This window comes from Desmodus rotundus, chromosome 9 (genome assembly GCF_022682495.2).
Source record: "Desmodus rotundus isolate HL8 chromosome 9, HLdesRot8A.1, whole genome shotgun sequence".
Taxonomy (NCBI): domain Eukaryota; kingdom Metazoa; phylum Chordata; class Mammalia; order Chiroptera; family Phyllostomidae; genus Desmodus; species Desmodus rotundus.
The window spans coordinates 16,525,171-16,550,357 of record NC_071395.1 but is presented as its reverse complement, the minus strand read 5'-3'; the positions used below and the strand labels follow the sequence as shown (position 1 = coordinate 16,550,357).

The window sequence follows — 25,187 nt, the reverse complement described above, 5'->3', positions numbered from 1 at the left end:
ACAAGTCGGTACACTGATGTTACTAGTAGAGTCTTTGGGATTATTTGGCAAGAAGTTTACAATGTTTCCAGACCCCTAGAACTACATGTATCGGAAGTGCTTTTTACAACGGTAGTAAGACCAAGTAAGTATTGCTGTGCTCAGTTCCTTGATTCATTCAGCCTAAAATCAGACTACCCCAGTAGTGGACGGGGATAGGGGCAGGAGAGGTAAGCTGGAGAGAGGGCTTGGAGAATGGAAAAAAATACAAGCCAGAGGAAAAATGCTTCAGGAAAGCAAATCCTCCAAAATTATGAGCCTATCAAGGGTAGGGGTCATGCGCTATCCTGCCCCGAATATTCAGCACCTAGGGTATGGGGCAGTCAATTACATGTTCATTCAGGGTTGACACATGGTCTAAATCAATGACATATTTGAAAATAATCTTGAAGTAATCAGATTAAAAAGGAATAATCTTTTAATTACACTAAAATTTTCATGTCATAGACATACCATGTAGGAGAGGAAAAGGTATTCTTCAGTATATTTATATATAATATCCTTCATGGTTCTATAAGCATTTCTCTTTGCTCCCTTCCTAAGTAAAGTGCTCTAACTCATCCGTCCTATTAGTTAAGGCCCATCCCCTTGATCATTCAAATGTGGTATTCTCAGGTTCTCCACCCACATCATGATCGTTTTCCAATGCACAGTTTATACTGTGGAGAAGACTCCAGTTGAGCAAATTCGCAAGTTAGTAGAATAAAACTGTAGAATTTTTTTGGTCTTATTTTCAATATGATTCTCAATAATCTCTTAATATATTCTCTGCCGTCTTCTATAGGAACGAATGTGCTGCTTTTAAAGGTACCAGTATAGACAGATTTCACTGGTCTGTCGATGTTTCTCAAAATCCTGACCACAGATTTGCACAGAGCATCCACATCATTCTTTTCAAATGGGCTTTTTAAACAAGGAGGGGACGGGTTCTGCAGCTCACACACAATAGGGCTTCATTTATATTTTGCATTCTGCCAACTTTGATTACGGTAAGTTAAATTAATGTTTCCCAATATTTACCTTTGAGAAGGTAAAGAGTATATGAGGAGAGAGCTCCTGGTTAAATAAAGTTAGAAATCGTCCAGTTGAAACAAAGCTAGACAGGTTTCTTTAGTGCCAGACTTCCCTTAATATAAGCACATGCACAGTGTGTCTCCCACACACAGTGTGTCTCCCACACAGGACAGGGCGTGTCATGTGCTACGGAAAGGTGTCGACTCCAGACACTGCTTTCATGGAGCTTCCTTCTGTGGGTACTAGCACCTTCCGGAACACACACTGGGAGTGGCGGCACTAACTCCTACCTTGTGCTTGGCCTCTGAAGACTTAACAATAAACACACCCAGGACTCGGCCGCCTGTCAAGAGTGAAAAATGGATGTGACTCGTTGAGATCACACACACACCCCGATCTAGCCCTGTTCTGACGTGGACTTTAATTATGACATGGAGACACTTGGTATGGCTTACACAAACTTCATTCAAAGAAGTTTGCTAAAGAAGTTGCTAAAGAGATGTTCAATTACTCCTAATTATTCATTATTAATGGCTAATTACTATCATGACATAATTCACAATGAACTAAGAACGGAAAAACCTGTATTCTCTACTCCCCTAAAATGTAATGACATGACAGCACAGTTATTCCACAGTCCATTCTAAGAATTCACTTGGAGTCCATAAACATCAACAGGGGTTATGAATTGACTTTAGTGACTCCAAAAGGCCTAATGTTATATTCTGTACATTTGGGGGGAAAGGCAGCTCTTGCTTTTACTAGATAGACAAAAGGTTCAATGGCCCCAAAAATATTTTTTTAAGTCTTCCCGATGAGCCAGTAGTCTTCCACTACTCCAACAACACTCATTTTCATTTTCCTACACCCCTACTAGGTCACCTTCCATATGTGTTTGAACTGGTGGTGCTTCTAGGGTATGAAGGTCTGTCCATTAAGTACCCAGCCATGTAATATGAAAAATGGAGACATTTACTGAAGATACAAGATAAAAGAAACATTGTACATAGGACAATGATGCCTCAGTCCCCTTCACAGTAGGCACCTTGGGACCTCACACAGTTCTCCCAGCTTCTCTTCCACTTTTCAAAAACACTCTGCAAAATCCTTTGTTGGAATCGCCATTAGCTAGCTGCCCTGTCGTATTTTCCTGAATCTCATCAATGGTCTGAAATCTCTTCCTTTTCCAAGGTGATTTTAGTTTTGGAAAAGCCATAAGTCACAGGGTGCCAAATCTGGGCTGTAGTGGGGCTGAGTCACCTGGGTGATTTGATGTTTCACCAAAAACTCTGCATAAGACGTGATGCATAAGCCGGCACATTGTCGCGATGAAGCTGCCAGTCACCAGGTGCCCATAGCTGTGTCCGTTTTCCTCAATTGCAGCCCTCAACTATCAAAGAACATGGAAGTCGTACTCCTTGTTAATCGTTTGGCCTGGAGGGGGCATACTCATGATGGGCAACACCTTCCCAATCAAAAAACACAGTTAACATGGTCTGGACCTGGAAGAACCAGGCAACTTCCATTGCAACAACTGGGCCTTCATTTCCAGATCATAGCTATAGACACATGATTCATCTCCAGTCACGACCTTCTCGAGGAAATCTGGTTCATTGGTAGCAGTTTGAATCAAGTCACTAGCAACTATAGCACAATGCCCCTTCTGCTCTGGTAGCAGAAGCTGCATAATGAATTTTGCCAGGACACCTTTCGTGCCAAGATCCTACATCAAAATCTCGGACACAGTAGTTTTGGAATCCCCAGATCAGCTTCTAGTTCTCACACTGTTAGGTACTGACCTTTGTTGATTGCAGCTTGTACACGTTCAACATTCTCAGGTGTTCCACTTATTGCAGGCCTTCCAGAACACGGATCACCTTCAACAAATTCTTGACCATCTTTGAAGTGTCTGTGCCACACTTTTATTTGTGCTGCACTCACTGTATAGTCCCCGAAAGTCTTCTGAGTCATCTCAATAGTTTCCGCCAAGGAATGTTCAAGCTTAACACAAAATTGGATGCATACTCGTTGTTCTACTCAGTCATTTTGAGTGCAAGGGCCACACAGGACACATGCTCACTCAACAGCATCTACCGCCCCCACTGACTAGTACAGTGAAGTCATCATTGTTCATGCATGCGCATTCCAGTCCACTCTCCTTGGCTGCCAGGTTACATCGATGCCACACAAACCGTTCTCCTTATATTAACAATGGCTGGACTTTTTCCAGACAGACCTCAAATGTCAATTCTGGAAGGTATCCTTTCGTAGTGTACATATGTATTGAATCATCATGTTACATACATGTTATCGTACAATTTTATTTGTCAGTGGTACCTCAAAAAGGCTGAAAGGAAAAAAAATACCAATGCTAAAGAGTATAATCCATTAAGATAACATATTGATTGGTATCATATTTATATTTCAAAAAGAACGAATTTCTAATGGTGAAGAATAATGAGGTTTCTGACCTAGGCATGAGCATAAAAACCAAATCAAGAGAATGAGCACAAAAAAAGATGCTGCTACCCTGGCAGGGAAGCTCAGTTGATTCAAGTGTCATCTTGATATGCCAAGGTTGTGGGTTCAATCCCCAGTCAGGGCACATACACACACCAGCCAGTGAGTGCAAAAATAAGCGGAACAACAAATAGATGTTTCCCTCCCTCTCTTCCTCTCTCTCCCCTCCTCCCACCCTCCCTTCCTTCTCCTCTTTCTAAAATCAATTTTTAAAAACTCTTTAAAGATGCTGCTGCTGCTGCTGCTGCTGCTACAGTGGAGAATGACTGAGGTAAGTGGCTACTCATCCAATTCAGCTCAGTTTTATTCCCCTCTTTTGTCCTTTTAACACCTTCTTAAAATCACCTTAAAAGTTGCTTAGCACCTATCAGCACATCTAACAGCCCAGTAGTAGCCTATGAACAGGTTTCCCAAGTCATAGGATTTGCCCTTATTTGGTTCCGGAATTCCATACAATTACCTTTTATAATGGATACACTTAAAAGCCAGATGTAACGGCTGACTCCCCCCCAGAAGCACACCTCCCTTTCGCGACAGTCTGCTGCTTCTCCCATGGAGAGTGGGGGAGTAACTGCAAACGTCAAGTTTTCAGTCGGGAGAACCACCAGCAACGCTTCAGGCCCATGTGGTTTGAATTGAGTGGTGTTGCCACACCCACCCAAAAAAGTACCAAAAAAGCCACATCCAAATACAAAACACACACAGAATTCCCTTGCGGTCAGTGAAGAAATTACTATGGGGGGGCGGGGGCAGGGCCCTAGAGACGATTTAAACCACTTGAAACAAATTTAACGCCAGAAAACTATGAACAGGATAACCTTAACTTACTACACTGCCTCTCAGAAAGTGTCACCCCTAAATAGCTCTTTTCCAGTTGTCATGCGAGGGTCCCTAATGTCACACCCAGCCTTTGTTTCCAATCCACAGAATTTCTTCAACCCTGGCAAGGGAGCAGCCAGCCAGGAACTCCCATCTCGCAGCTACTGGGAGCCTCACCCACCACCCACAGGGCAGCAGGGTCTTCCCATCACCCCTAGAAGAGACCAGCGCAGTCCCCCTTCAGTTGGGACACTGGGAAACCAACCACAAGTGAGAAAATCTTCACCTAGTTTTGTACCAGCAACCACTTAACTGGCTGTGAAATAACCAAGTCAAGAAATTAATGTCTTTTTCTTTTTTGCTTTTGTGAGTTATTGATCAGGAAAGGGACAGGACAGGGAACTTCCAGGGGAGAATTTGGAGAAATAAGAAAGTCTTAAAAGGAACCTAATCTGAAAGAATGAATACAAAGGAATCAGCGCAGGGAAGGAGGGGCGGTGTTCACAACAAGAGGAGTAAGGGGAGGGGTGAAGATGAGCAAAGGCTGAGGTCAGTGACAAAGGGTCTCTGGGTATCTCTGACAGAGTGAGTCCCTGAGAAGACCACGCTTGGACCTGGGGACAAAGAGACAAACCCTTTATGCTGAAGGACTATCCCAAGCCTCACGGGAGTTAGATTCAATTCCCAATCCTACCAAGTGTAAACTGGGTGCATCTGGACCAGCTGTTGACGCTCCCCAGTTCTCCACAGAGTCACCTATAGAATTCCTATGCAAAGTAGACAGGGATTGGGACCTGACTTACTTACCTCCTGCAGTTCTTGTAATAATAACCTAGGGAGATCCGCATGTAACTAAGTTTTTCATGAACAGTCAGCCTCTGCAAATGGAGACATTGCTATTATCCTCCCAAGCTGCAGGGGTGGGGGAGGGAGGAACTGAAATACTGGGCAGCTGGTCCGTTAGACCCGGGCTGCAACAGAGCGGCCGCAGGGGCACTTGAAGCGCGGCCCCTGTCTCAACGGGTCTGTGCTGTAAAGGTAAAATGCACACTGGCTTCCAAAGATTCTGTCTGGGGAAAAAAACTGCAGAATATCTCATGATAACTGTATATTGATTATAATTTTTAAGCTGAAATAATATTTTTAAATACTGAGTTAAATAAAACATTATTAAAATTAATTTCACCTGTTTCTTCTTACTTTGTTAATGCTGTTACTAGACATTTTCAATTTATGCAGACATGTGGCTTACATCAGATCTTTAGTGGAGAGCGATGAGCTACGCTTTGGATCTCAAATTTGCTCTACCAGATACCTTCTTGGGGCAAGTTTTTCTGTCTCTGATTTGTTTCTATATGAGTAAAGCGGAGTTAACAGCTCTTCAATGAGGTAAGATACAGAGTTCTTAACACAGAAAAGTCCAAGTGACTGAAGTTTAACAAATTAACATTCGTTCATTCAGCAAATATCTGAGTACCTACCATGTGCTAGACACCGTTGGACAAAAACCCTGTCTCCAAAAAGCTTACATTCTGAGAAAAACAATTAAAATAGACACATGGAAATACAGAAGACATTGAGGAATAAGTGATCTGGTGCATATGCTAGGGAGGCAAGGGGGAGAGAGCGCGGGGGAAGGCGCAAACTGAAACACTGTAGTCAGAAAGGCCTCGCCGTGAAAGGCACTGAGGCATGTTACACAGTATCAGCATCAGAAAGGATGAGCCCAGGGTTTCTTCTTGGGGTGATGAAAATAGTCTAAACGGCTGCACATATCTGTGAACACACTTAAGACTCATTTAATTAAACTCTTTAAATGGCTGAATTGTATGGTGGGTGAATTATATTTCAATGAAGCTGGTTAAAAAATACCAAAGAAAAGCACTGGCCAAAGCTTTATTCATGCGTAACTGCACCACATTCTTTGCAAGGTGAGATGGGAAAAAAGTTCCTTTCCATAAAGAAATGATTGTTAAACATAAAGGCAGCTATGGCCCGTGTGCTGGTTTCCCACTTGTTTTCTGCCTGCCCCGCAATCAGCCTGCCCTTCTCTGCTTCCAGGCCCTGTGAGGTGGCTCTCCTGGGAAAACCTGTTCTATGTCACAGGTTACAGACACCTGGACAGGGACAGGCACCAGATCCAAGAGAAGCCAAAAGACGGGCTGGCCAGTGACCACCCAAGAGCTGGACAGACAGACTCTCCCCTAAACAAGGGGCAGTGCCTGTCATACAGATTTTTCCACCTTTCTCCTTCTTCCTCTTTCGTTTTCCCTAGCAAGGGGGTGTTAATGGCTAGACCACCTTACAACCATTGAGGAAAAGGCCAAGAAATTGGTAGCATCCCCAGCCTTGACAATCAGCCAGCAACCACCTCCTATGTGACTTGTTACGTGAGGGAAAAAAATCACCAGCTCAAATCAAGGTCTGTCAACTGGCTTTTCTGTTACACGCGGACATGTGTTACCGGTGCATTGGTCCTCGGACGGAAGTGAGATAAATCCTTCGATATAAACCAAGAACACCACACACAGAAACCAGCCAGAGGCTGACTCGCCATGTACTTACTACATACACCCCCCCCACACACACACACACCCCTGCCTTCTTTAGTGACAGCACAGTTTCTAAAAGGGACAAACAGAAAAATGTCACCTACACAAGGAAGGACAAGAGACACTGGAGAGAGTGGTACCCACTTACTGTCTTTATAAGAGCAAGAGTAAAGCTACTTTGTAAAAAACACTGAATCAGCAGCTTGCCAAAGCAAAGGCCAATGATAGCAGTGCTTTCAAAAGGAGCACCCTCTTTTTTCTTGATACCATGGTACTGACACTCCTATAGCCTGGGTCCCTTCCTGCTCACAAAGAGTCAAATGGAATGGAATGCTTTGCAATAATCTTCTAGGAGAAATTAAATGGGAAGTGATGCAATGAACACAGAATGTCCAGACTGAGTTTATCACAAGAATAGGTTATGTAAGAAAAATCTAGTAAAGGAAAATATGACACTGTGTTCTTCTTAAAAATAACAAGCACTTCTAGCATCACAGCTTTGGTGTTGCTTAAATAATATGTTTGCTTGTATTTTATCATTACTGCTTGGGAATTTTTTTAAAGCTATCATCTTGAAAGGATTTTAATATTCCTTCAAGGACCATGCTGTATTATAAATCTAATTTTTAAAATGTACAGCTTAATTGTGTAGCAAAATTGCTATTTTTATTCCTTTTTCCTGTTATTTTTCTTTATGTGAAATAAATTAAACATGAATACCCTATCTTTACACATGTATAACTGTGAAAATTCACTCCTATTTATCTCTATATGGAGACAGACTAAAAAATTTGTAAACCACTTTCAGCATATTAAATATAAACCATCATTAAGGAATGACAACAGAAAGCCAACCAAAAGATAAACTGGCTGACTCTTTCCATCTGGAGGCAGTTTGGAACCTCAGAAAGGCTTGAATGCAATCCCAACTGTGCCCTAGCGCCTCCTGGCCCTGGTCTTTGGCTCGGAAGACTTTGTCACCTTGAAGCCAAAAAACTTGGTAAGCAGACTCTAGCCACTTTCCCTTCCTGGGCATTAGGATTGTGATTATTTTCATCAGGAACAAAGTACTCAGCAGGGATGTACAAGAGGAGCTGGGACAGGGACACAGAGCACGAAGTTACGAATGGCCCTTTCTGCCCTACCTCAGTGGCTGAGGACAGGGCAGGAAGCACAGGCCCTGGGTGCTTGCCTGCTTCTTCACTGGTGTCACCCAGTGTCCTGAGACTGGAAGCACTTCCAACTTCCACCATCCCGGGAGCCAGACGGGCACGTGCTCGGCAGGTAGGAGCCAGGCAGCGCTGTAGGCCCAAGCAGGGGACTAATAGCAGACCCCGCCCTTGAGGGGCTGAGAGTCTACTGGGATCTGGAGCATGAAGGAGGGCGGGGGGTGGGGGGCTTCAAAGTTTTTAGGAATGTGTGCTTTTAATAAAACCCAGCAGAAGATGAATGGAAGCCCAACCTCCAAAATAAAGTCACATCCTCTTTGTTCACGTCATTAGCTTCTGTACTTCAACGTCACATGAAGCATCAAGAGGAAAGATTCACTCATGCGAATGATTAAATAAATGGTGGAGTCTCAATATTTTCTTACTCTAACCCTGATCTCAATTTTCAACATCCAGGAAGGTGATGTGAGCATCAAGAAAATAATCTCAAAAGGAAAGAATAAAATCACCCTTTAAATATGATTTCCTCCCTTACTTGTTCATTAATATTAACAATAAACAGACAAGAAAAATGGCTTCCATGTAAACTCAACACCACAATGAGCTTCAGGGAACCAAGAGGCAGAACAAAGCAGATACCTAAGTAGCTGCTCGGGGCCTGTTTCCCCATCGGTAGAGTAAGGAGGTTGGGCATTCCTTCCATCTCTGTGGCAGGCGGCAGGAGGCCAGGACTCTAATTCCAGCTTTCTATGTGGAAATTGAGATTTACTACATTTCATAATTATCAGGAAAACTTTGAAATATTTTTAAGTGAACTACAATGTCATCACAGATGTCATTCAAGTCATTACCATATGTCTTTGGACAAAATTCTTAACCTCTAGATAGCAAATTCCTCTGAGGTAAACTAGCAGAAAAAGTATTTCGGAGTAAATACATTCAGAATACCATCACCAAAAAGGATGAAAATACATCTAGAAGAAAAGGAATGGCTACTATTTGTGAACAAATTAAGGTGGCAATCTATTTGGGGGGCAGGAGATGAGCAGCAAATTCGGGCAGAGTGCAAACTGGCATTACCAGTAAAGCACCCACTCCCCAGAACGAAGGATTTCCTTTATGGGGAGGCATCTCAGGGCCTCTGCCTCTCAGCGGAAGGCCAGGCAAGCTGAAAATGGTCTTCATACTGGCTGTCAGCACGGGTGAAACCTAGGCACCCTCTGATCATTAACAATTGCATTACTTTTTAAATCCTGCTTTGGTTTAAAGGCAAACGGTAGTCTTTTTCTTTTTTCTAAGTAATACAAGTAGAATTATATAATCCAGATCATCTGAAGATGACTTCCTTTCCTGTGACTTTTCATAGCCTACAGAAGTTTTCTATCACTTCATGGAAAAATTAAAAACTCCCTAAGTACGCTGCACAGACATAACCGTCTCTCCCTTGCCTTTATACAAAGTAATTCGGGAAATCGGGTTTGTGAAATACTGTTTCGATGGCAATAAAGAACAAGTATCTAACGGGTGTCCAACCTGCAGCCCAACACAAAATCGTAAATTTACTGAAAAATGATGAGATTTTTCTGTGCGTGTGATTAGATATCGCAATGTATTTATTAACATGTGGCCCAAGACAACTCCTTTTCTTCCAGTGTGGCCCAGAGACGCCCAGAGGTTGGACAGCCCTGAACAGAAAGGCTTCAGAACTGGCAGAGGACGCTGCTTTCCAGGTGTGCAGCCCTGGGCAAGTAACAACCTATCTCGACCCCGGTTCCTAAGTTGCAAAATGGTATTTACTCTAAGAGTAACAATCAAATAGGGCTGTTGTGAGAAGTAAACGCTAATTCATCTGAAAGGCTTGAACCCTTACACAGTAAATGCAAAAAAAAAAAAAATTTCAAACTTTTTAACAAAGCTTTTACCTGCTACGACTACTACAACCAACACATTATTAGCATTACTTCTAGTAAACTTACAAATTTGTTTTCATACGTCTTAGAAAACGCTTACCAATAGCTAAACTTGTATGAAGATTATCAGGTCCATTAAGAGAAAATCTAACATCTCTAATTTAAGAGTAATCTACTCACAGCTGTTTTCAACTGAAGCTATGTCATGTACCTTCATTTTAACACATTCAACATACAAAAATGGATATTCACATGCACACAAAAAATAGGCTGTGAAGTGACTATTCACTTTAAAGGAATCATCACTGATCCCTCTCACAGAGTAAACAGTTTACTTATATCCAAACTATGATTAGATCTCTCTCTCTCACTCACACACACACACACAGAAAGCCCAGAGAGCTCAATATGTATTAATTCCATTCCATTCTAACTTTCCTTCCTAACCTAAACTCTGACTTTGGGTGTGCATTCATGAAACAGATGCCACAGTCTAGCACCCTTCATTCTAGGCGGCCCCGCCACAGCTTCCCTAGGTCAGAGGCACACACGCACTAGCTCCCACCATGGACCCGACTCCCTCTGCATGCCCTGCCCACTCCGTTCTCACAGGTACCTGAAACTCAGGAAGAGCCTTCACTCAAAACTACACTTTCAGCTCTGAAGCTTTTGGAAGGAAAACTTCAAAGCCACAAAATTTAAAGGTCTTTACAAACTTGCTTCTTTGTTCTCTCGACAGAGAAGCACTTTTTCAAACTTTTTGTTCTGTGACTGTCAAGATAAATCAGTCCTGCAGACACTGTGGTAGTTAGTCCCTGCCAAAAGGCACTGAACCACCGTAGAGCAAACAAAAAACTGTTAACTGTGGTTAAGTGATACATCCTGTTTCTGGATGTCTGACTGTTCATCCACAGGCTGATCTGCATAGCATACAAGCCTTTTAGAGGGCAGCAATTTAGACAGGGCAGGCAATTCTACAAGATTTCAGGTTTCACATCATATTTCATTTACCCATCTCGATTCCCCTAGACTATCAATGAAAATACTCCAAAGAGGCCACTTACCTACTTGCAAATCCTTACTTCAGATACTATCCAGCATACACAATAAAATGGACAAGGAAAATATTTCCAGAGACTATCACATAATTTTAGAAGACTGTAACTTCCTTGAACAACTTTTTGGGATGCTTACAGGATTTCTCAATTGCTTTCAAAATTAAAATTAGGCCCTGGCTAGGCAGTTCAGTTGGTTAGAGCGCCATTCCAATACGCCAGAATTGTGGGTTTGATTCCCAGTCAGGGCACACACAAGAAGCGACCAATGAATGCGTAAATAAGTGAAACAACAAATCAGGGTTTCTGTTTCTCTCTCTCTCTCTCTCTCTCTCTCTCTCTCTCTCTCTATCTATCTCTCTCTCTCTCTCTCTCTCTCTCTCTTCCCCTTCCTCTCTCTAATATCAATAAATAAAGTAATTTTAAAAATAAAAGGAAAAAGAATGTAAAAGTACTCAACCCACTCTGCGGGATTGAATTACATTCACAAAGATCAGTTTTTCTTAACAAGACCTGAGATCCCCAAAACTAAACAGGAGCACTGTCAGTGCCAGAAATTTAAAGGAAGCCAGCAAATCACACTTTAATTTTTTAACTATTTTCTTGGCCTGTAACAAGTTAAAATGGTATAAACATTAACTCTTTTAATCTAAGCTTTGTCACACTTCCTACATAGTGACTCCATACCTCAGAGGTTGAATACTATAGGACACAAACACTAAGCGACACGTATCAACAACCTTGACCTCGTATCCAGGCAAGTTGCACAGACCACAGTCTTTATTTATGCCCTACCATCCCTCCTACCCCTCTCTGTCTTGGTTAAAATGTCAACCAGGCAATGGGGAAAAACAGAAGGCATACTTATGTTGACTTGCTATCATCACCTAGCCTCATTTGCCACGCAAAGCCTCTAGGCCCAGATCAAAATAAGTCTAGCCAAGTTGATTCAAAAACACAGGTTCTCCTGCATGGTGGACATCACCATGCTTCTATCCTTACACATCTCTGTTATGAGCCTTGATGCTCCGTTGCAGCTGACAATCACCTGCTGCCGGCTTCCTTGGCCCAGTGGTTGCTGCATCACCAGGCTAGCTGAACTATCCCATCTGCCATGTCTCGGTGGTCTGGGCTGGCCAAGTGACCCGGGACTGACATGGCATTTAGGGAGGGCAACCACACGTCCAGGCTTATTCAGAACAATCCTAGCTCATGCCTGTTGTGCCTCTTGTCATAGCATATGTTTACTCTCAAAAGTATCCTCATTTAGCGTTGACTGGTGTGGCTCAGTGGACTGGGTGGCATTCTGCAAACCAAAAGGTTGCCAGTTCGATTCCCAGTCAGGGTACCTGCCTGGGTTGCAAGCCAGGTCCCCGGTTGGGGGTGTGCAAGAGGCAACCAATCGACTTTTCTCTCCCTCTCTTTCTCCCACCCTTCCCCTCACTCTAAAAATAAAGTCTTTTTTAAAAAAGTACCCTGACTTAAGACTCTATGGTCTCCCTATCTCTAAAGCAGGGTTTTTCCTTCTCAGCACCATTAACGCTTCGAGCTGGGCCATTAAAACAGGGGCTGTCCAGAGCACTGCAGGATGTCTAGCTGCATCGCTGGCCTCTACCCACTGGATGCCAGGAGCACCCCCACTTACCACAGCCAAAAATGTTCTCTGGGGGTCAAAATCCTCTACTGGAGAGCAACAGCTCTAAGAAAAAGGAGTCACTCTTCTCTAGAATTCTAATAAAGACGTAAACCTTAAGCTATCACCATCATGGAAAGGTGCCAACCTGAGGGTCAAACCAATTGAGGGAAATGCAAGAAAAAGATCTAATGACACCGTCTGAACCCTCGGGACAGGTGTATGAAAAGCAAGCCCCTCCCTCCTCCTTTGACTTCACTCACAGGAGCTAAAAATTCCTTTTTTCCCCTTCAACTAGTTTTTGTTGAGTTTTTCTCACTTGCAACTGAAGGAAATGAATGAGTATATATAGTAAGTTTTATGCCAGAAATTTGACCTTTCAAGGAAAAAAGGGGAGTTCGGTTAATTCTAAACCCTATCTTACACTTTCCGCAAAAATAGACCATCAACTCTAGCTCCAGGGTCAAAAGCAATAAACTTCTTCACTGAAGCCCTAGAGTCCCATCCCTTTGAAGAACCTAAAAGCCACTACAGTCACCTCCTTGAAGGCACACTGTGTGCCTAAGGTCAGGACATTCGGATGGAAAGAGAAGAGAAGGGCTGTCTGCCTACCAGTGCACCTTTAGAGGTACATCTTTCAGAAGAATGTCTTTCCTCTAGCAATCGATTTTTAAACTAGTTAAAGCCCATTCGATTAGCTGAAAAGGGCAAGAAAAGCTATTTCTAGATCATATATAATTACTACATTTTTTAACTCTTCTGGATTCTGTTCCCTCCTCTTCTCTCAGACAAAAAGGCAGAAATTTGAAGTTCTAGAATCTTCTCAGATGTTGCCAGAAGCATTTTCTTCTCTGTGGAATCCAAAGAGAACCAGCACGATTCCACTGAGACAAAACACAAAAATCAGCAGTTGTCTTCTAGTGAAAAAGAAAAAAAAATATTTTCATTTATATTTTTCAGAACCAAGATTAGGAAGTATTTGAATAAAGTATTCAAGTGCCAGCAGAATTATGTCTGAAATAAAGGCATTTCTTGGTGATTTCAGGGTTGTTTATCCAGATATTTTACTCCTATTTTTTCTCCCCTTCCCCCCCATTACCTCTTCTTCTTAATAGTGCAACATCTACATCCCATCCCATCCCTTTCAAACTTACTATGACAACTCTTACACAACACACATTATTCATTAACCAGAAAAAGAATGTGGTGGGAGAGAATTAAAACAATTAATTACTGAAAACTATCTTGCCACTAAAATGCATCAGTTAATAATCAACTCAACATCCAAACAAACCTACAAATCTTCCTGGGCGTGAACCCCACCACTACCACCCTCCTGTTATTGAGCTAGAAGGGTGTCTAGTTCACCTATCCCCTGCGATCTGAATCTCATCTTCTGTGTTCAGAACAGCTTTCTGCTCTGGAATATTCCCTGAACTGTCCCTCTCCTCTCTGTTGGACACTTTCTTCAGCTTGTTCAGATCTCACCCCTTTACCAATGACGTGGGAGAGCTCCATCACAGGCTCATGTCTTTTCCCTGCACTGTCTTCTCAACCCTCTGCCACTGGGCTCCCACCCCTGCTGGGCCACAAACTACTCTCCCAGCTTTTACCAAGGACAATGTCTTGCTAATGCAATGTCACCTGGACAAACGGTACTTGACTTCTGTAGCGTGACCTTGCCTGCTCCCTCCTGCTTTCTGAAACATTCTCCTTGGTTTGTGCAACCCTCTCTCGGTATTCCACCTCTCTCTGTCGATGGCTACTGCTCTCACACATCCTTCTCAAGTTCTTCTACACCCACCTTAAAAGCTGGTGTTTCTCAGAACTTGCCCTGAGCCACCCTGCCTTCTCCTTCTACGTTCTCTCTCCAGTTGCACGGGGTCAATCCCATTTATATGCCGTGTCCCCAAAATCTCATTTCTCTAGCTCTGTTCCCTGATCCTGAAATATACACTTGTAAGAGAAACACACTACTGACTATGCCCATTGGATATTTCAGAAGCACCTCAGCCTTAATGTATTCAAAACCAAGAATGTGTCCTCTCCCCCCACAAAACCTATTCCTCTTGCTGGACTGCCTCAGTCAACAGCACTCAGCTGACCAAGACAAGAACTGAGGAATCATCTTGGACACCTCCTTCCTCTGCCCCACACCCAATCGCGTGCCAAAGCCTGCAGCCCCTAAATCCCAACTTCTGGAAACCTGCCTCTCTGGCTACCAAAGTCTGACCTAGGTAACTGCCCCCCAGTCTTGCTTTCCTTAAATACGTTCTCTCAAGTGCAGCCTGAGAAGCTTTTCTAAAATATGATTCAGATGATGCCAATCCACTGTTCAAAATGTTTCAATTACTTGCTGCTGTCCTCAGAATGAGACTTCAAATCCTTAACCTGTCTCACCAGGCCCTTCCAACCCTGCCCGTGCCCCTGCCCCAGCCCCCTCTGTAGCTCTTCCCACTCAGCACTGGCTCCTGCCCCATTCCCCAGTCCACCTGAGCTGGTCTTCCAGCTACAGCACATGCTCTATGTTGCCCTCAGGCCGCATTTCACTGGGCGTTCATTTTTGCAGATGTTTTCTCCCAGTTAGTAAATGAGAGGCCTGTGTTCAGCCCTGTGCTTCAAATCATTGTTAGCTTAAAAGAGAGGAAAAAATGTGTTCACAAACTATTTCTACTGTCACTACTAGTAAAGCTGTAACTGTGCTCAAGTTCAACAAAGGCGGTCAGGGTAGCTTTCTTAGAAAAAGAAAGAAGCTCCTCCAGCTCTACCTCCTCCTTCCATGGGCCAAGCAGAGTTCTAAGACTTTTGAATAAGTAACATGAGGAATGAATACCACCACCCCATGAGTAGCTTACTATCTCCATTGTACAGAAAGTTAGGCCCTGAGGGTTTACGTAACTTGCCCAAGGTCACACTGCTAGAAAGTAGTAGAGCCAACCTTTATAGTCAGAGAGATAACCATTCATTTTGGGGCTATGAAACATCCTGTATTCAGACCCAGGGTGACATTACTTTAGCCCAATTGACTTCCTCCAGCCACACGCCTCACTGTGACTCACTGCTAGAGGGTGTTGGAAGGCAGACAGCGCCTGTGGGTGAACAAGTCAACGAGGAAGGAAAAATCACACTCACCGTTGAAATATTAAGTGGCCCAGAGTTAACGTCTTCCTCAGGAAACACGAGGAGGAAATTCGAGTTCAACCAGGGAGGCAGGCCTAGCACTGGTAGCAACACTGTGATTCCAGTAGATCTGGAGGCTTAAAGAGCTGCATGCCCTTAGAATGTAAAGTGTCAGAGATTTTTCAGTGTGTTTGTTTGTTTGTTTAAAGAGAAGGATATCAAGGCTTTCTCATTACAAAAGCATCCCCTTGGCAAGTGTATAAATTATGCTCCTATATTAGGATAATCAAGTAAAGCAGGCTGTGGTTCCTGTTTGTTTTGAGGCCTATCCCAAAATACCAACCAATCCCTGCCTAAAAATCACGTTCATCTGACCTAACTAGACTGATGGTGCTTAATAGGCATTGTGCTTATGAATACAAATATTTTTTCTCCACCTGCTATTATTGGAAGTCTAGTTTCAATAAAGCAAAAAGGCTTTTAAAGATTTTGTTGTTTTTGTTCATGAGTCTTAGTCCTAAAATTTCAACTGTCTTGCTCCAATTGACCCATGCTAAGCTTATAACTTAAAATATCAAAAAGCATATTATTAAATGTCTTCAAAATTCATGGATCCATTATTTATAGATTGTTGTCAAAGCTAGTGGTTTCAATTTTATAAAATTAGTTACAATATGGCTTTCATAATGAATAAATTCTCTAAATATATTGTTTTACAATCAAAAAATGCATGGATAAAAGGTACACCACAGAACATCATTTGTTATTTACATAAAATCAATTAACAAAGACTTTTAAATGCCACTTGTAGAAAACAGGAGTTTTAACTAAATTAAATAGCACTAAATGTAACCACATGGATAAATCTCACAAATATGACGAGGAGGGGGGAAGGAGTTGCAGAACACATATAATATGAAACCATCATATAAAGTCTAAAAATGTGCAAAATGTGCTATTATTTAGGAATGCGTTCAAATAAATTCATATTCCTGGGAATAATAAACCAGATTTGAGATAGTTGCTACTGAAGAAGCTTTTATTTCTTAAACTGAGAGGGAAAAGCAGAGTTGTTTATAATTAGATTCTTAATATATTTTTACATTTCTAAAACATCTCACAAACTTTTAAAGGAAAAAAGCCTAATACTCAGGGCACATACAGGAGGCAACTAATTGATGTTCTTCTCTCCCCCACACCCCTTCCTCTCTCTAAAACTCAATAAACATATCCTCAGGTGAGAATTTTTAAAAAGCCCAATACTAAAATATGAGAACAAAATTAAAATTTACTAAAGAGTGAGATGCAGAATGGGCAGAGGTAGATGTAAGAGACAGAGAGACTGAGGGGAATGAAGTATGTTTTTTGAGTGGAGGTCTGAATCTAGTAAGCGATCCTAAGTCAACAGAATCTCTCATGTCTAAACTATACAAATTAGCAATCAGTTTTATTTACAATAATCATCCCAGGGAGCCTTAAAATTCATAAAATTTCCAATTACGTTCCCCGTGCTGCACTAATAAGAACAGTGTCCTCACTAGATCATGAAATGTACACATATTCCTGATAGCCAGGATTTATCACCATAACTTCCCCTAAAAGGAGACCGCAGCCACACCCCTTTATAGAGACAGCTTATAATTGTGGTTAAGGGTTTTGGAGTCAGACAAATGTGGGTTCACATTCCAGCTCCACCACTGACAAACTGAGTGATTTGGACACACTATTAACCTCTGTAAATTCAGTATCCTAATCTCCAAAATGGGGTAAATAAAAACATACCTCACTGAGTAAGTCCTCATGTTAAATAGTATAATGTCTACCCTGACTTCAACACAAACTAAAGCAAATAGTAAATGCTTAATAAATGCTAGCAACTATTATTAAAATCGTTTAAATTATATACACCTAAATAACATAAAACATGTTCCAGGTGTAGTTCGGAATCACCTACTTGTCTCTGGAATGGAATTCCACTGAAAGAAACCTAGTAAAACATCCAAGACACCCTTAATCAGATTTATAATCTGGAAATGTCTAAATGCTCTTCTACAACTCCTGAAATACAGACTTTTATTTAAACAAGATGTAGAAAGTCAAAGGCAATGCAAGACAACACAGAATCTCCTAAGTGAATGGTCTCATAGCTAGCTAACATCAAACTTAAACACAGCAACTAAAGACACATGTTATTAACAGCAGTGAAATGTAAACAGTTTACCTGTTTACAGCCACATACAGTCGGCAATCACTGAAAGCGTGATTTATAGTAACTTCCAGATTACAAGATTTTTTTTTATTTTTCATAATTCTTGCCTCTCTTATGATGCAAAAAACAAAATCATAAGGTGAAGACATGGCTAGTAGAGTCACAGGTTTCAAAGAAGCCCCCTTAGGAATTTGTCCTGGGCACGTTAATGATTCTTATGCAGAGAACAGGATTCCCTAATAGCTCTTCAGAATATCTGACCCTCTTGCGAGATGTCCCTCACTGCCTTCTTTTTCTCATTGCGAATTTCCCACAGCAAACACGAGCACCGTGCATTCATTGTGTTGTTAGGGTTTCCTGCAGGTTAAACACTAAAGTATCCTTCTAATGTCTAAGCATCTGAAGGCCCCAGTCACTGACATTGTCATCTCAGGACCCAGAGCACAGCTCTCCAGGTCCTCCCCACCCGTCCTCACCGTCCCCTAGAAGACAGGCCTGCCACTGGCTGCGTGGGCCGGGGCTGCAGACAGCTTGCCTAGGTGTACAATAGCCATAGCTACCTATTTCTTCTTCAAATCTTTGTGAATCAGAAATAAATTCTGGAAAATATTTTCCCAAGATGCCACATGGCTTTGATTTATCAACTTACCTTCAAGATCTTCCAGCATCCTGAACTATATTTAAACCTTGGAAGCCTTTCCACAGTGTGACATGTGTGTCGATCTTCTCAGTCACAGGTGGTGATGATTCGGACAAATACCCTCTTAGGGTAAATAGGCACTTAAAGGTTAAATACTAGTCTCTGGGCCAGGGCAGCTATTTTTCAGTCAAGAAAGGAGCCTTGATGTTAAAATATACACTATAATTTAGATAACACATCATAATGGTTAACATTTGAGTGCTTATTCTAAACACTTTACATGTATTAACCCATTTAATCCAACCAGTAACTCCTTATGGTAGAAAGAATCCTCATCTATTTTTACAGATGACAACATCGATACAGAAAAGCTCAGTAACCTGACCACAGTTCCCGTTAGTGAGTGGCTGAGCTATGCTGTGGACCCAGACACACTAATGCGTCAGCCCCATGATCTTAATCTTCTATACCATACTGTCTCATCAGCTATTTTAAAGATTAAACACAAAAATATCCTCCTCCTCTTCTGAAAGTCAGCAATGCTCCCTAGTGCCCCTCCCCACCCCACCTCAAAAAACACTAAGCAAAAAGGAGGTGGTCCAAGGAACTGAACAGTTGGGAGGACAGGGAAGAGGCAATGTGTCAGAGAGACAGGAATGAGAACATCAGATAAATGACCGGGAAAACATTCTAAACAAACAGGCTCCAGCTGCTGCCCCGCTCTAACTAAGAATCCTCCAAATGGAGTCAGGGGCCACCTGCAGTGTGCAAAGTATATGAAGCTTTTAAAGCCTGCCTGGGTCCACCAGCCACCTCTACTCTGAGAGTAATTATTTTTACAGCAAGTCTACATTCATACTGGAGACCAGCCCTCTGTAGTAAAATCCCAAAGCAAGAGTTTAAGACTCTCCTGGTGATGTCCTGAAGTGGGGGGCCGGGGCAGGGGGGGGAAGCCTAGGGTAGTGGCCAGTGGGGCGGGAGTCGACGAGATTTCATTGGAGCAATGAATATAAATATTTTCTATTAATAAAAAATTGTATTTTTAAATAGCATTTTATCTCTATACCTCTCTGAATTCCACTTAATAAGAGCACCAGCACAAAATTTATACCATTCCATCAAAGTTAGGGTGCTGAGTAGCAGAAAACCCAACAAGATAGCCAGAGGTGGGTTTGGGGCACAGAACATGGGGGCCTCCTGTAGTGGCATCAGAAATCAGGCTCAGTTACCTCTCTGTTCCACGGTCCTCGCGTCGGGGCCGCTCAGTCCCACGATGGTGGCAGAGGCTCTAGGCAACGCTACCAGGCACCACAGAAGAATAAAGAACCCTTTTTCTGAGACTCTTCACACAGAAGGAAATCTTTCCCCAAGTCCCCACTAGACCTTCCACCGTGTCTCACTGGCCAGAACTGCGCTACCTCCTCATCCTTAAATAGTTACTGGCCCAGAAAATAGATTTACCACAACTGAGTTAAGAGTTCGGTGATTCTCAACACTGACTGCACGTGTTTTTTAACAGCTTCCCACGTTGATTCTACGATTGTAAACCACTGAGTTAGACTAATCAAAATTACCCCTAACCACTTTTCCGAGTTCCCTGGTTAAAGGTGTAGACCCTTGAACAAAATTTGGATCATCGGAGAAAAAAAAAAAAACGTTGTCCCACCAAACAGAATCTACACAACCACTTACACCTGGGTTTTCAACCCACTTCCACACCATTTTAGGCAATCCTCAAGGCTTTCTTTAGCCATCCCATTTACAAATAAGGAAACTGAGGCTCAACTTTACAAAGTGAAATTCTTTTTAAGTCTTCCAAATTTCCCTATGTTTCAATGCAACAGCAACTTGAGAAAGTTCTCCTCAAAGGAATGACCACATGAACCATTTCTCAGAAATAATAAACACAAAAACAGTAAAAGGGAACTTTGATGTTGTCCTGAAAAAAACAAAGCAAAAATCATTAAAATAGCAAAGCCTTAAAAAGCACAAAAAGCAACACGTGGACGACTTAAACGCTAGTCCTGGCTGCCACAAACGTCCTTCTGCATGTCTGTGATCAGAGCGGGCTCACGTATGAAGGCACCTCCACTTTGTCTCTCTTGCACAGACACACACATACACACACACACAGCTAGACCATCTGCATTCATTGTACTGAAGAGCATTTTATATACCCATGGAAGGGCTTTAAAGCTATGTACTTCCCTCTAGCATAGAATACATTCAGGAATGCCTAATGTAAAATGTATGAGAAAAGCATATACGACTTATTGCTCTTTCTGGCAAACGCACCATGCCTTTCTACAAATCCCAAGCATCTGAAACTGCACAGACATCAGGTGCAAAGCTTACAAAAGTTTAAACTGTACTGAAAAAGGACACTGGTTATTCTAGGAAAGGAAAGGAGTGGGGGAAAAAAGGGCTAAAAAGCCATTTAAACAAAGACTCCATTGAACTGAGTGAATGATGCCCAACTCGTCTCCCTGGAGCTCCCCTTGCCCCCACTGCTGTCTGCACCCCACACAGATGTACATACTATCTCTCAGCCACCTCTTCCCCACTATGTCTGGCTTCTGCTACAAAACCTCCAGTGATTCTCTGCAGGATAAAGTCCCCATTCCCAATCCCGCTTTTATGGGCCTCCATAACCTGAAACTGACCTTCCCATTCATCCCATTCTACTCCTCGAAAGGAAATCTCTATTCCAGCCAAACTGGTCTCCTTGTTGTCCTCAAACATTGTAGTGTTCTGCTTTCTTCTCAGCTGTCTCCACTCTGACAAGGTGCTATTCCTTACTTAAAAAACCAAAGAGTTCCCAAACTTCCAGCAAACCTTCTCCACTCTAGCCTACCACCAACTCTTGTTCCTGGCTGGACACTAAATTATTAACCTTTTACCATGTGTCTGTGTATCCTTTGTTGCTTTGAGAACTTAGTGCAATACAGAGAGGACATGTTCCCTAGATTAAACTTTATTCAACTTGAGGACAATGAACTCAGGTTGTCCAATGACCTCTTTTTTATCTCAATCCCAATATTTAAAGATTGTAGGTGCTAAGTAGTTTCGGATGGCTACATAAGTGAACTTGGCAGTAAGCCTCAGGTCCCACAGAACACTCTCCAGTTTCTTTAAATATCTATGTAATATTCAAAGCATCGAGGAAATCAAAATTACATAAATCCAACAAGTGCTTAGTGCATGCAGGAGGCATCTTACAGGGCAGCTAAAAACAGAAACCACTTAAACACACAAGGCTGAAAATGCACAAAATGTCATGTCTGGAAAAAAAAAAAACAATGTAAAACACCTCAAAATAGAAGCAGTCTGTCCTAGTTGATTGTTATTTTTGCTGCAGCTCCTCCGTCCGCCTCATGTCCTTCCCGGACTTCTTGACTCCCAGATGTTGTGGGAAGGCTCAACTGGTTAGGCCAATGACTGGCCCAGGCTGCGATTTCAAATGAACTACTCAGGCGATTTCCAAAGACTGCAGAGCCTTACCACATGCCTCCCAGAAGTAGGACAAGAGAAACTGGACACAAAAGAATTAAGCGTCCTGCCCAGCTGTCATGTACTCAGGCCCTAACAGTGAAGGCGACTTAGACGTCCTGACTTAAGCCCAGCACTCTTAATCTTTTATAGGAAACTAGAAGGAAACTTTATGGAGCAAGCTGGGCAAAGGCAGTATCTTCCTAACTTGACAAAAGGACATAAGCTAAAGCTGTGTTTTTTACCATCTTCTGGTAAAAAAATAATAATAATAATTAATCATGATGACAAAAAGGATGCTTTCTGGATCCTTTCTTAAGCATGATTATACATTACGTTTCTTATGGTAAAGGACAAGAATCAAAAGGAATATGATACCAATTTACAAATTCACGAAAGTCTACACTCTGGGGAGGAAGGTTGACAGCTGACCCCCTGATGCACTAGCTGCTGCTGGAACACCAGGCATGTGCCCTGTTTGGCAGAACAGCTAATATGCAGTCACATAAATAGCTTTCTACCAGTGGCCAAACTGGCTTTGCCATCTGTCTCTCTCCACACCAAAGCCTCTCTCCCATCAGCGCGCCCTAGCTCCAGAGGGAGCTGCTCCAGCCAGTAAGAGAGAAGGTACACTCCCCCAGCCAGTGACACTGATTGACACCAAGCTGCAGAAGGAAAGAGTCCTCTTCTTCATGCGCACACACGCTGCCCTTCTCCTTGACTTTGCCTTTCTATACTCACTCCTACATATTTATAGCCCCTCCCTACTTCCTACCCAACACATACCCCATGCCAAGGCACTGGAGAGCCATCAACCAAATAAGCCCACTAGTCACATGCCCCAAACGAAGTGATTCCCAATGCTCATTTTGCAACACCAAAGCGGTCACAGAACCAAAAGGAACTTTGGACATTATCCAGAGCAGCTGAGTGACTTGCTTCCAAAGTTACAAGAATGGCTCACTACGTTCTTCTCATTAAACCTTATTCCAACTTATTCACTAAATGAACGTTTACTGTCCCAGGCACGGTGCTGGGGACTTGAGACAGTCTGTTCAGTATGTTTAATCTTCCCTAATGCAAAAGGGAGGGCACGGTGACATGAGGCATTTTTCCTAGAGGTGATGTCTACAAACCAACATACAAGGGTCTAGCTCCCAAGGCTGGAAATGGCTGCATTTAGAAACTAGGGAAAAGTTACAGATCTTAACACAGATTTGCTTAGTTGGATACCCCCCACCCCCGCACGGTCTGCTGTATGGGCAGGTCTTTTTAAGACGGAATAGGGAGCACACAGAGGCATCCTCAGAACCGGCTATGGGTTACAGGCGTGGCCAGGCTGCCCCGCTTCTCAATGGAGCTAACGCCTCCCCGTGAACAGCAACATCACCAACTCAGTGTTCCAGCACGAATTTCGGCCCACATTCCTCCTAGAAAGACTATTCTCAGATACTCAGACAGCTATAGATGCGCGCACGCGCGCGCGCGCGCACACACACACACACACACACACAATTTCTCCTGTGGCCACTTCACTTCCGAGTCTTTCAAAAGACAGAAATGAACCAGGGAGGAAGGCATCCAACTTGACCGCGGTGGAATTCCCTATTTGCAGGCAGCGCTCTCTGGGGCCAGAGAGCAGCAGGCCGTCTGCGCGCCCTTAGAAGGCCAGCCTTTGACCCCTCCTCAGGGCAGGAGCAGGGAAGGAATGCGCAGAAAGCGGCACGACGCCAGGTGGACTTTCTGGTTCAACACAGTGAAGGATCCGGGAGGAGAGTGTCCGGAAGCTCAGAAATTGCCAAGGGAAAGGTGCAATTCAACCTCCTGCCGTTTTTGAAAGGATCCTCAGCAAGATCACGAGACAAAACTGGTAAAACTGATGTTCTGTTTCGTAGGAGGCTGTGCGCTGCGTTAGGGTGCAGTAAAACCTGTGCTTGGGCGGTCCCGCGGGGAACGCAGGCACCGAGGGGCGCCCGCCCGGCCGGGGCGGCGGGCTCGCGGGCGGTCTCCCACGCATGGCTGTTGGCTCTGGCCGCCGGAGAGGGGTGAGAGCGGGAAAGGGGACTTTGGACCAGCTGCCTGGGGGCCGAGGAGAAAAGACCCCAGGTCCTCCAAGTCCCGAATGAACCTCAGTTCATCCGGCCTCCGGCCCCGTCCGCCCACCCCCATCCCCGCCCAGGGAGAGGCTCCTCCCGGTCCCGAAGCGCCCGGGTCCCCGCTTACTTTTGGTCGCCGCGATGAGGTTCTTCCCATCCTTGATGAGCTCTTTGATGAACTTGTTGGTCCTCTCGAGCTCCGCTTCGTGGGCGCGGATCCTCTCCCTGAACCACGGACTGTCGAGGTAGCAGTCGCTGAACTCCAGGGGCTGCAGCCCCATGACTGCAGCCGCCCGCGCGCACAGCCCGCCAGCCAGCCGCCGCGCGCGCCGCTGCAGCCCGAGCCCAGCGCGGGGGCCGCGGCCAGGTGCCGAGCGGCGCGGCAGGAAGTCCCGGAGAAGCTAGCAGCCGCGGGCGAGCGGCGAGCGCCGCGCGGACATGCCCCTGGGAGCCGAGTCTGGCGGCACGGAGCACCGGCGCCCCACTCCCGACGGCCGCGCCGGAGTCCCGGAGCCCGCGGCCACGCCCCGCGCGGTCGCCCTCCCGGAGGCGCGAGGCAGCCCCGCCCCGGGCGCCTCCCCGGCCCGCCCCGAGCCCCCCCCCCCCCCCGCCCCGCTCGCCCCCTTCTTTTCCCTCCGCCTTCTTCCCGCCGCTCCTCCACTCCCTTCCCCTCCTTTCCCGGGACGCCTCTTCCTCCTCTCCCCCCGGCGCGGTGGCCCCTCCTCTTCCTTCCGAGGCTCCCGAGTTTCGTCCCGCGGCTCTCCTCCACCCCGGGGCGCCCGCCCCTCCCCTTTCCTTCGACTCCCCTCCTCGGGGTGACTCACTCTCGGCTCCCCGAGGCCAGGAACTCGGCCGAGGCGAGGAAGGGGCGTCTTCTTCGCGATCGCTAATCCCCGCCGCGGGACGACCCAGCTCGGAGGTC

The 25,187-nt window shown here is 44.1% G+C and overlaps 1 protein-coding gene across 3 annotated transcripts in view; it reads right to left on the bottom strand.

Annotated features, from left to right (window-relative positions):
- Positions 1 to 24,844, bottom strand: part of ARHGAP10 (Rho GTPase activating protein 10) — a 242,196-nt gene extending 217,352 nt beyond the window's left edge. For 2 of the 3 annotated variants that reach the window (XR_006656673.2, XM_024568805.3), the window contains exon 1: positions 24,393 to 24,844. Coding sequence is in view for 2 of the 3 variants with exons in the window: in XM_024568805.3 (XP_024424573.2) it covers positions 24,393 to 24,546 (154 nt within the window). In the remaining variant the exon portion in view is untranslated. The remainder of the gene's footprint in view (positions 1 to 24,392) is intronic. The other variant, XM_045202557.3, reaches the window with a different exon arrangement.
- Between the last annotated feature and the right edge of the window lie 343 nt (positions 24,845 to 25,187).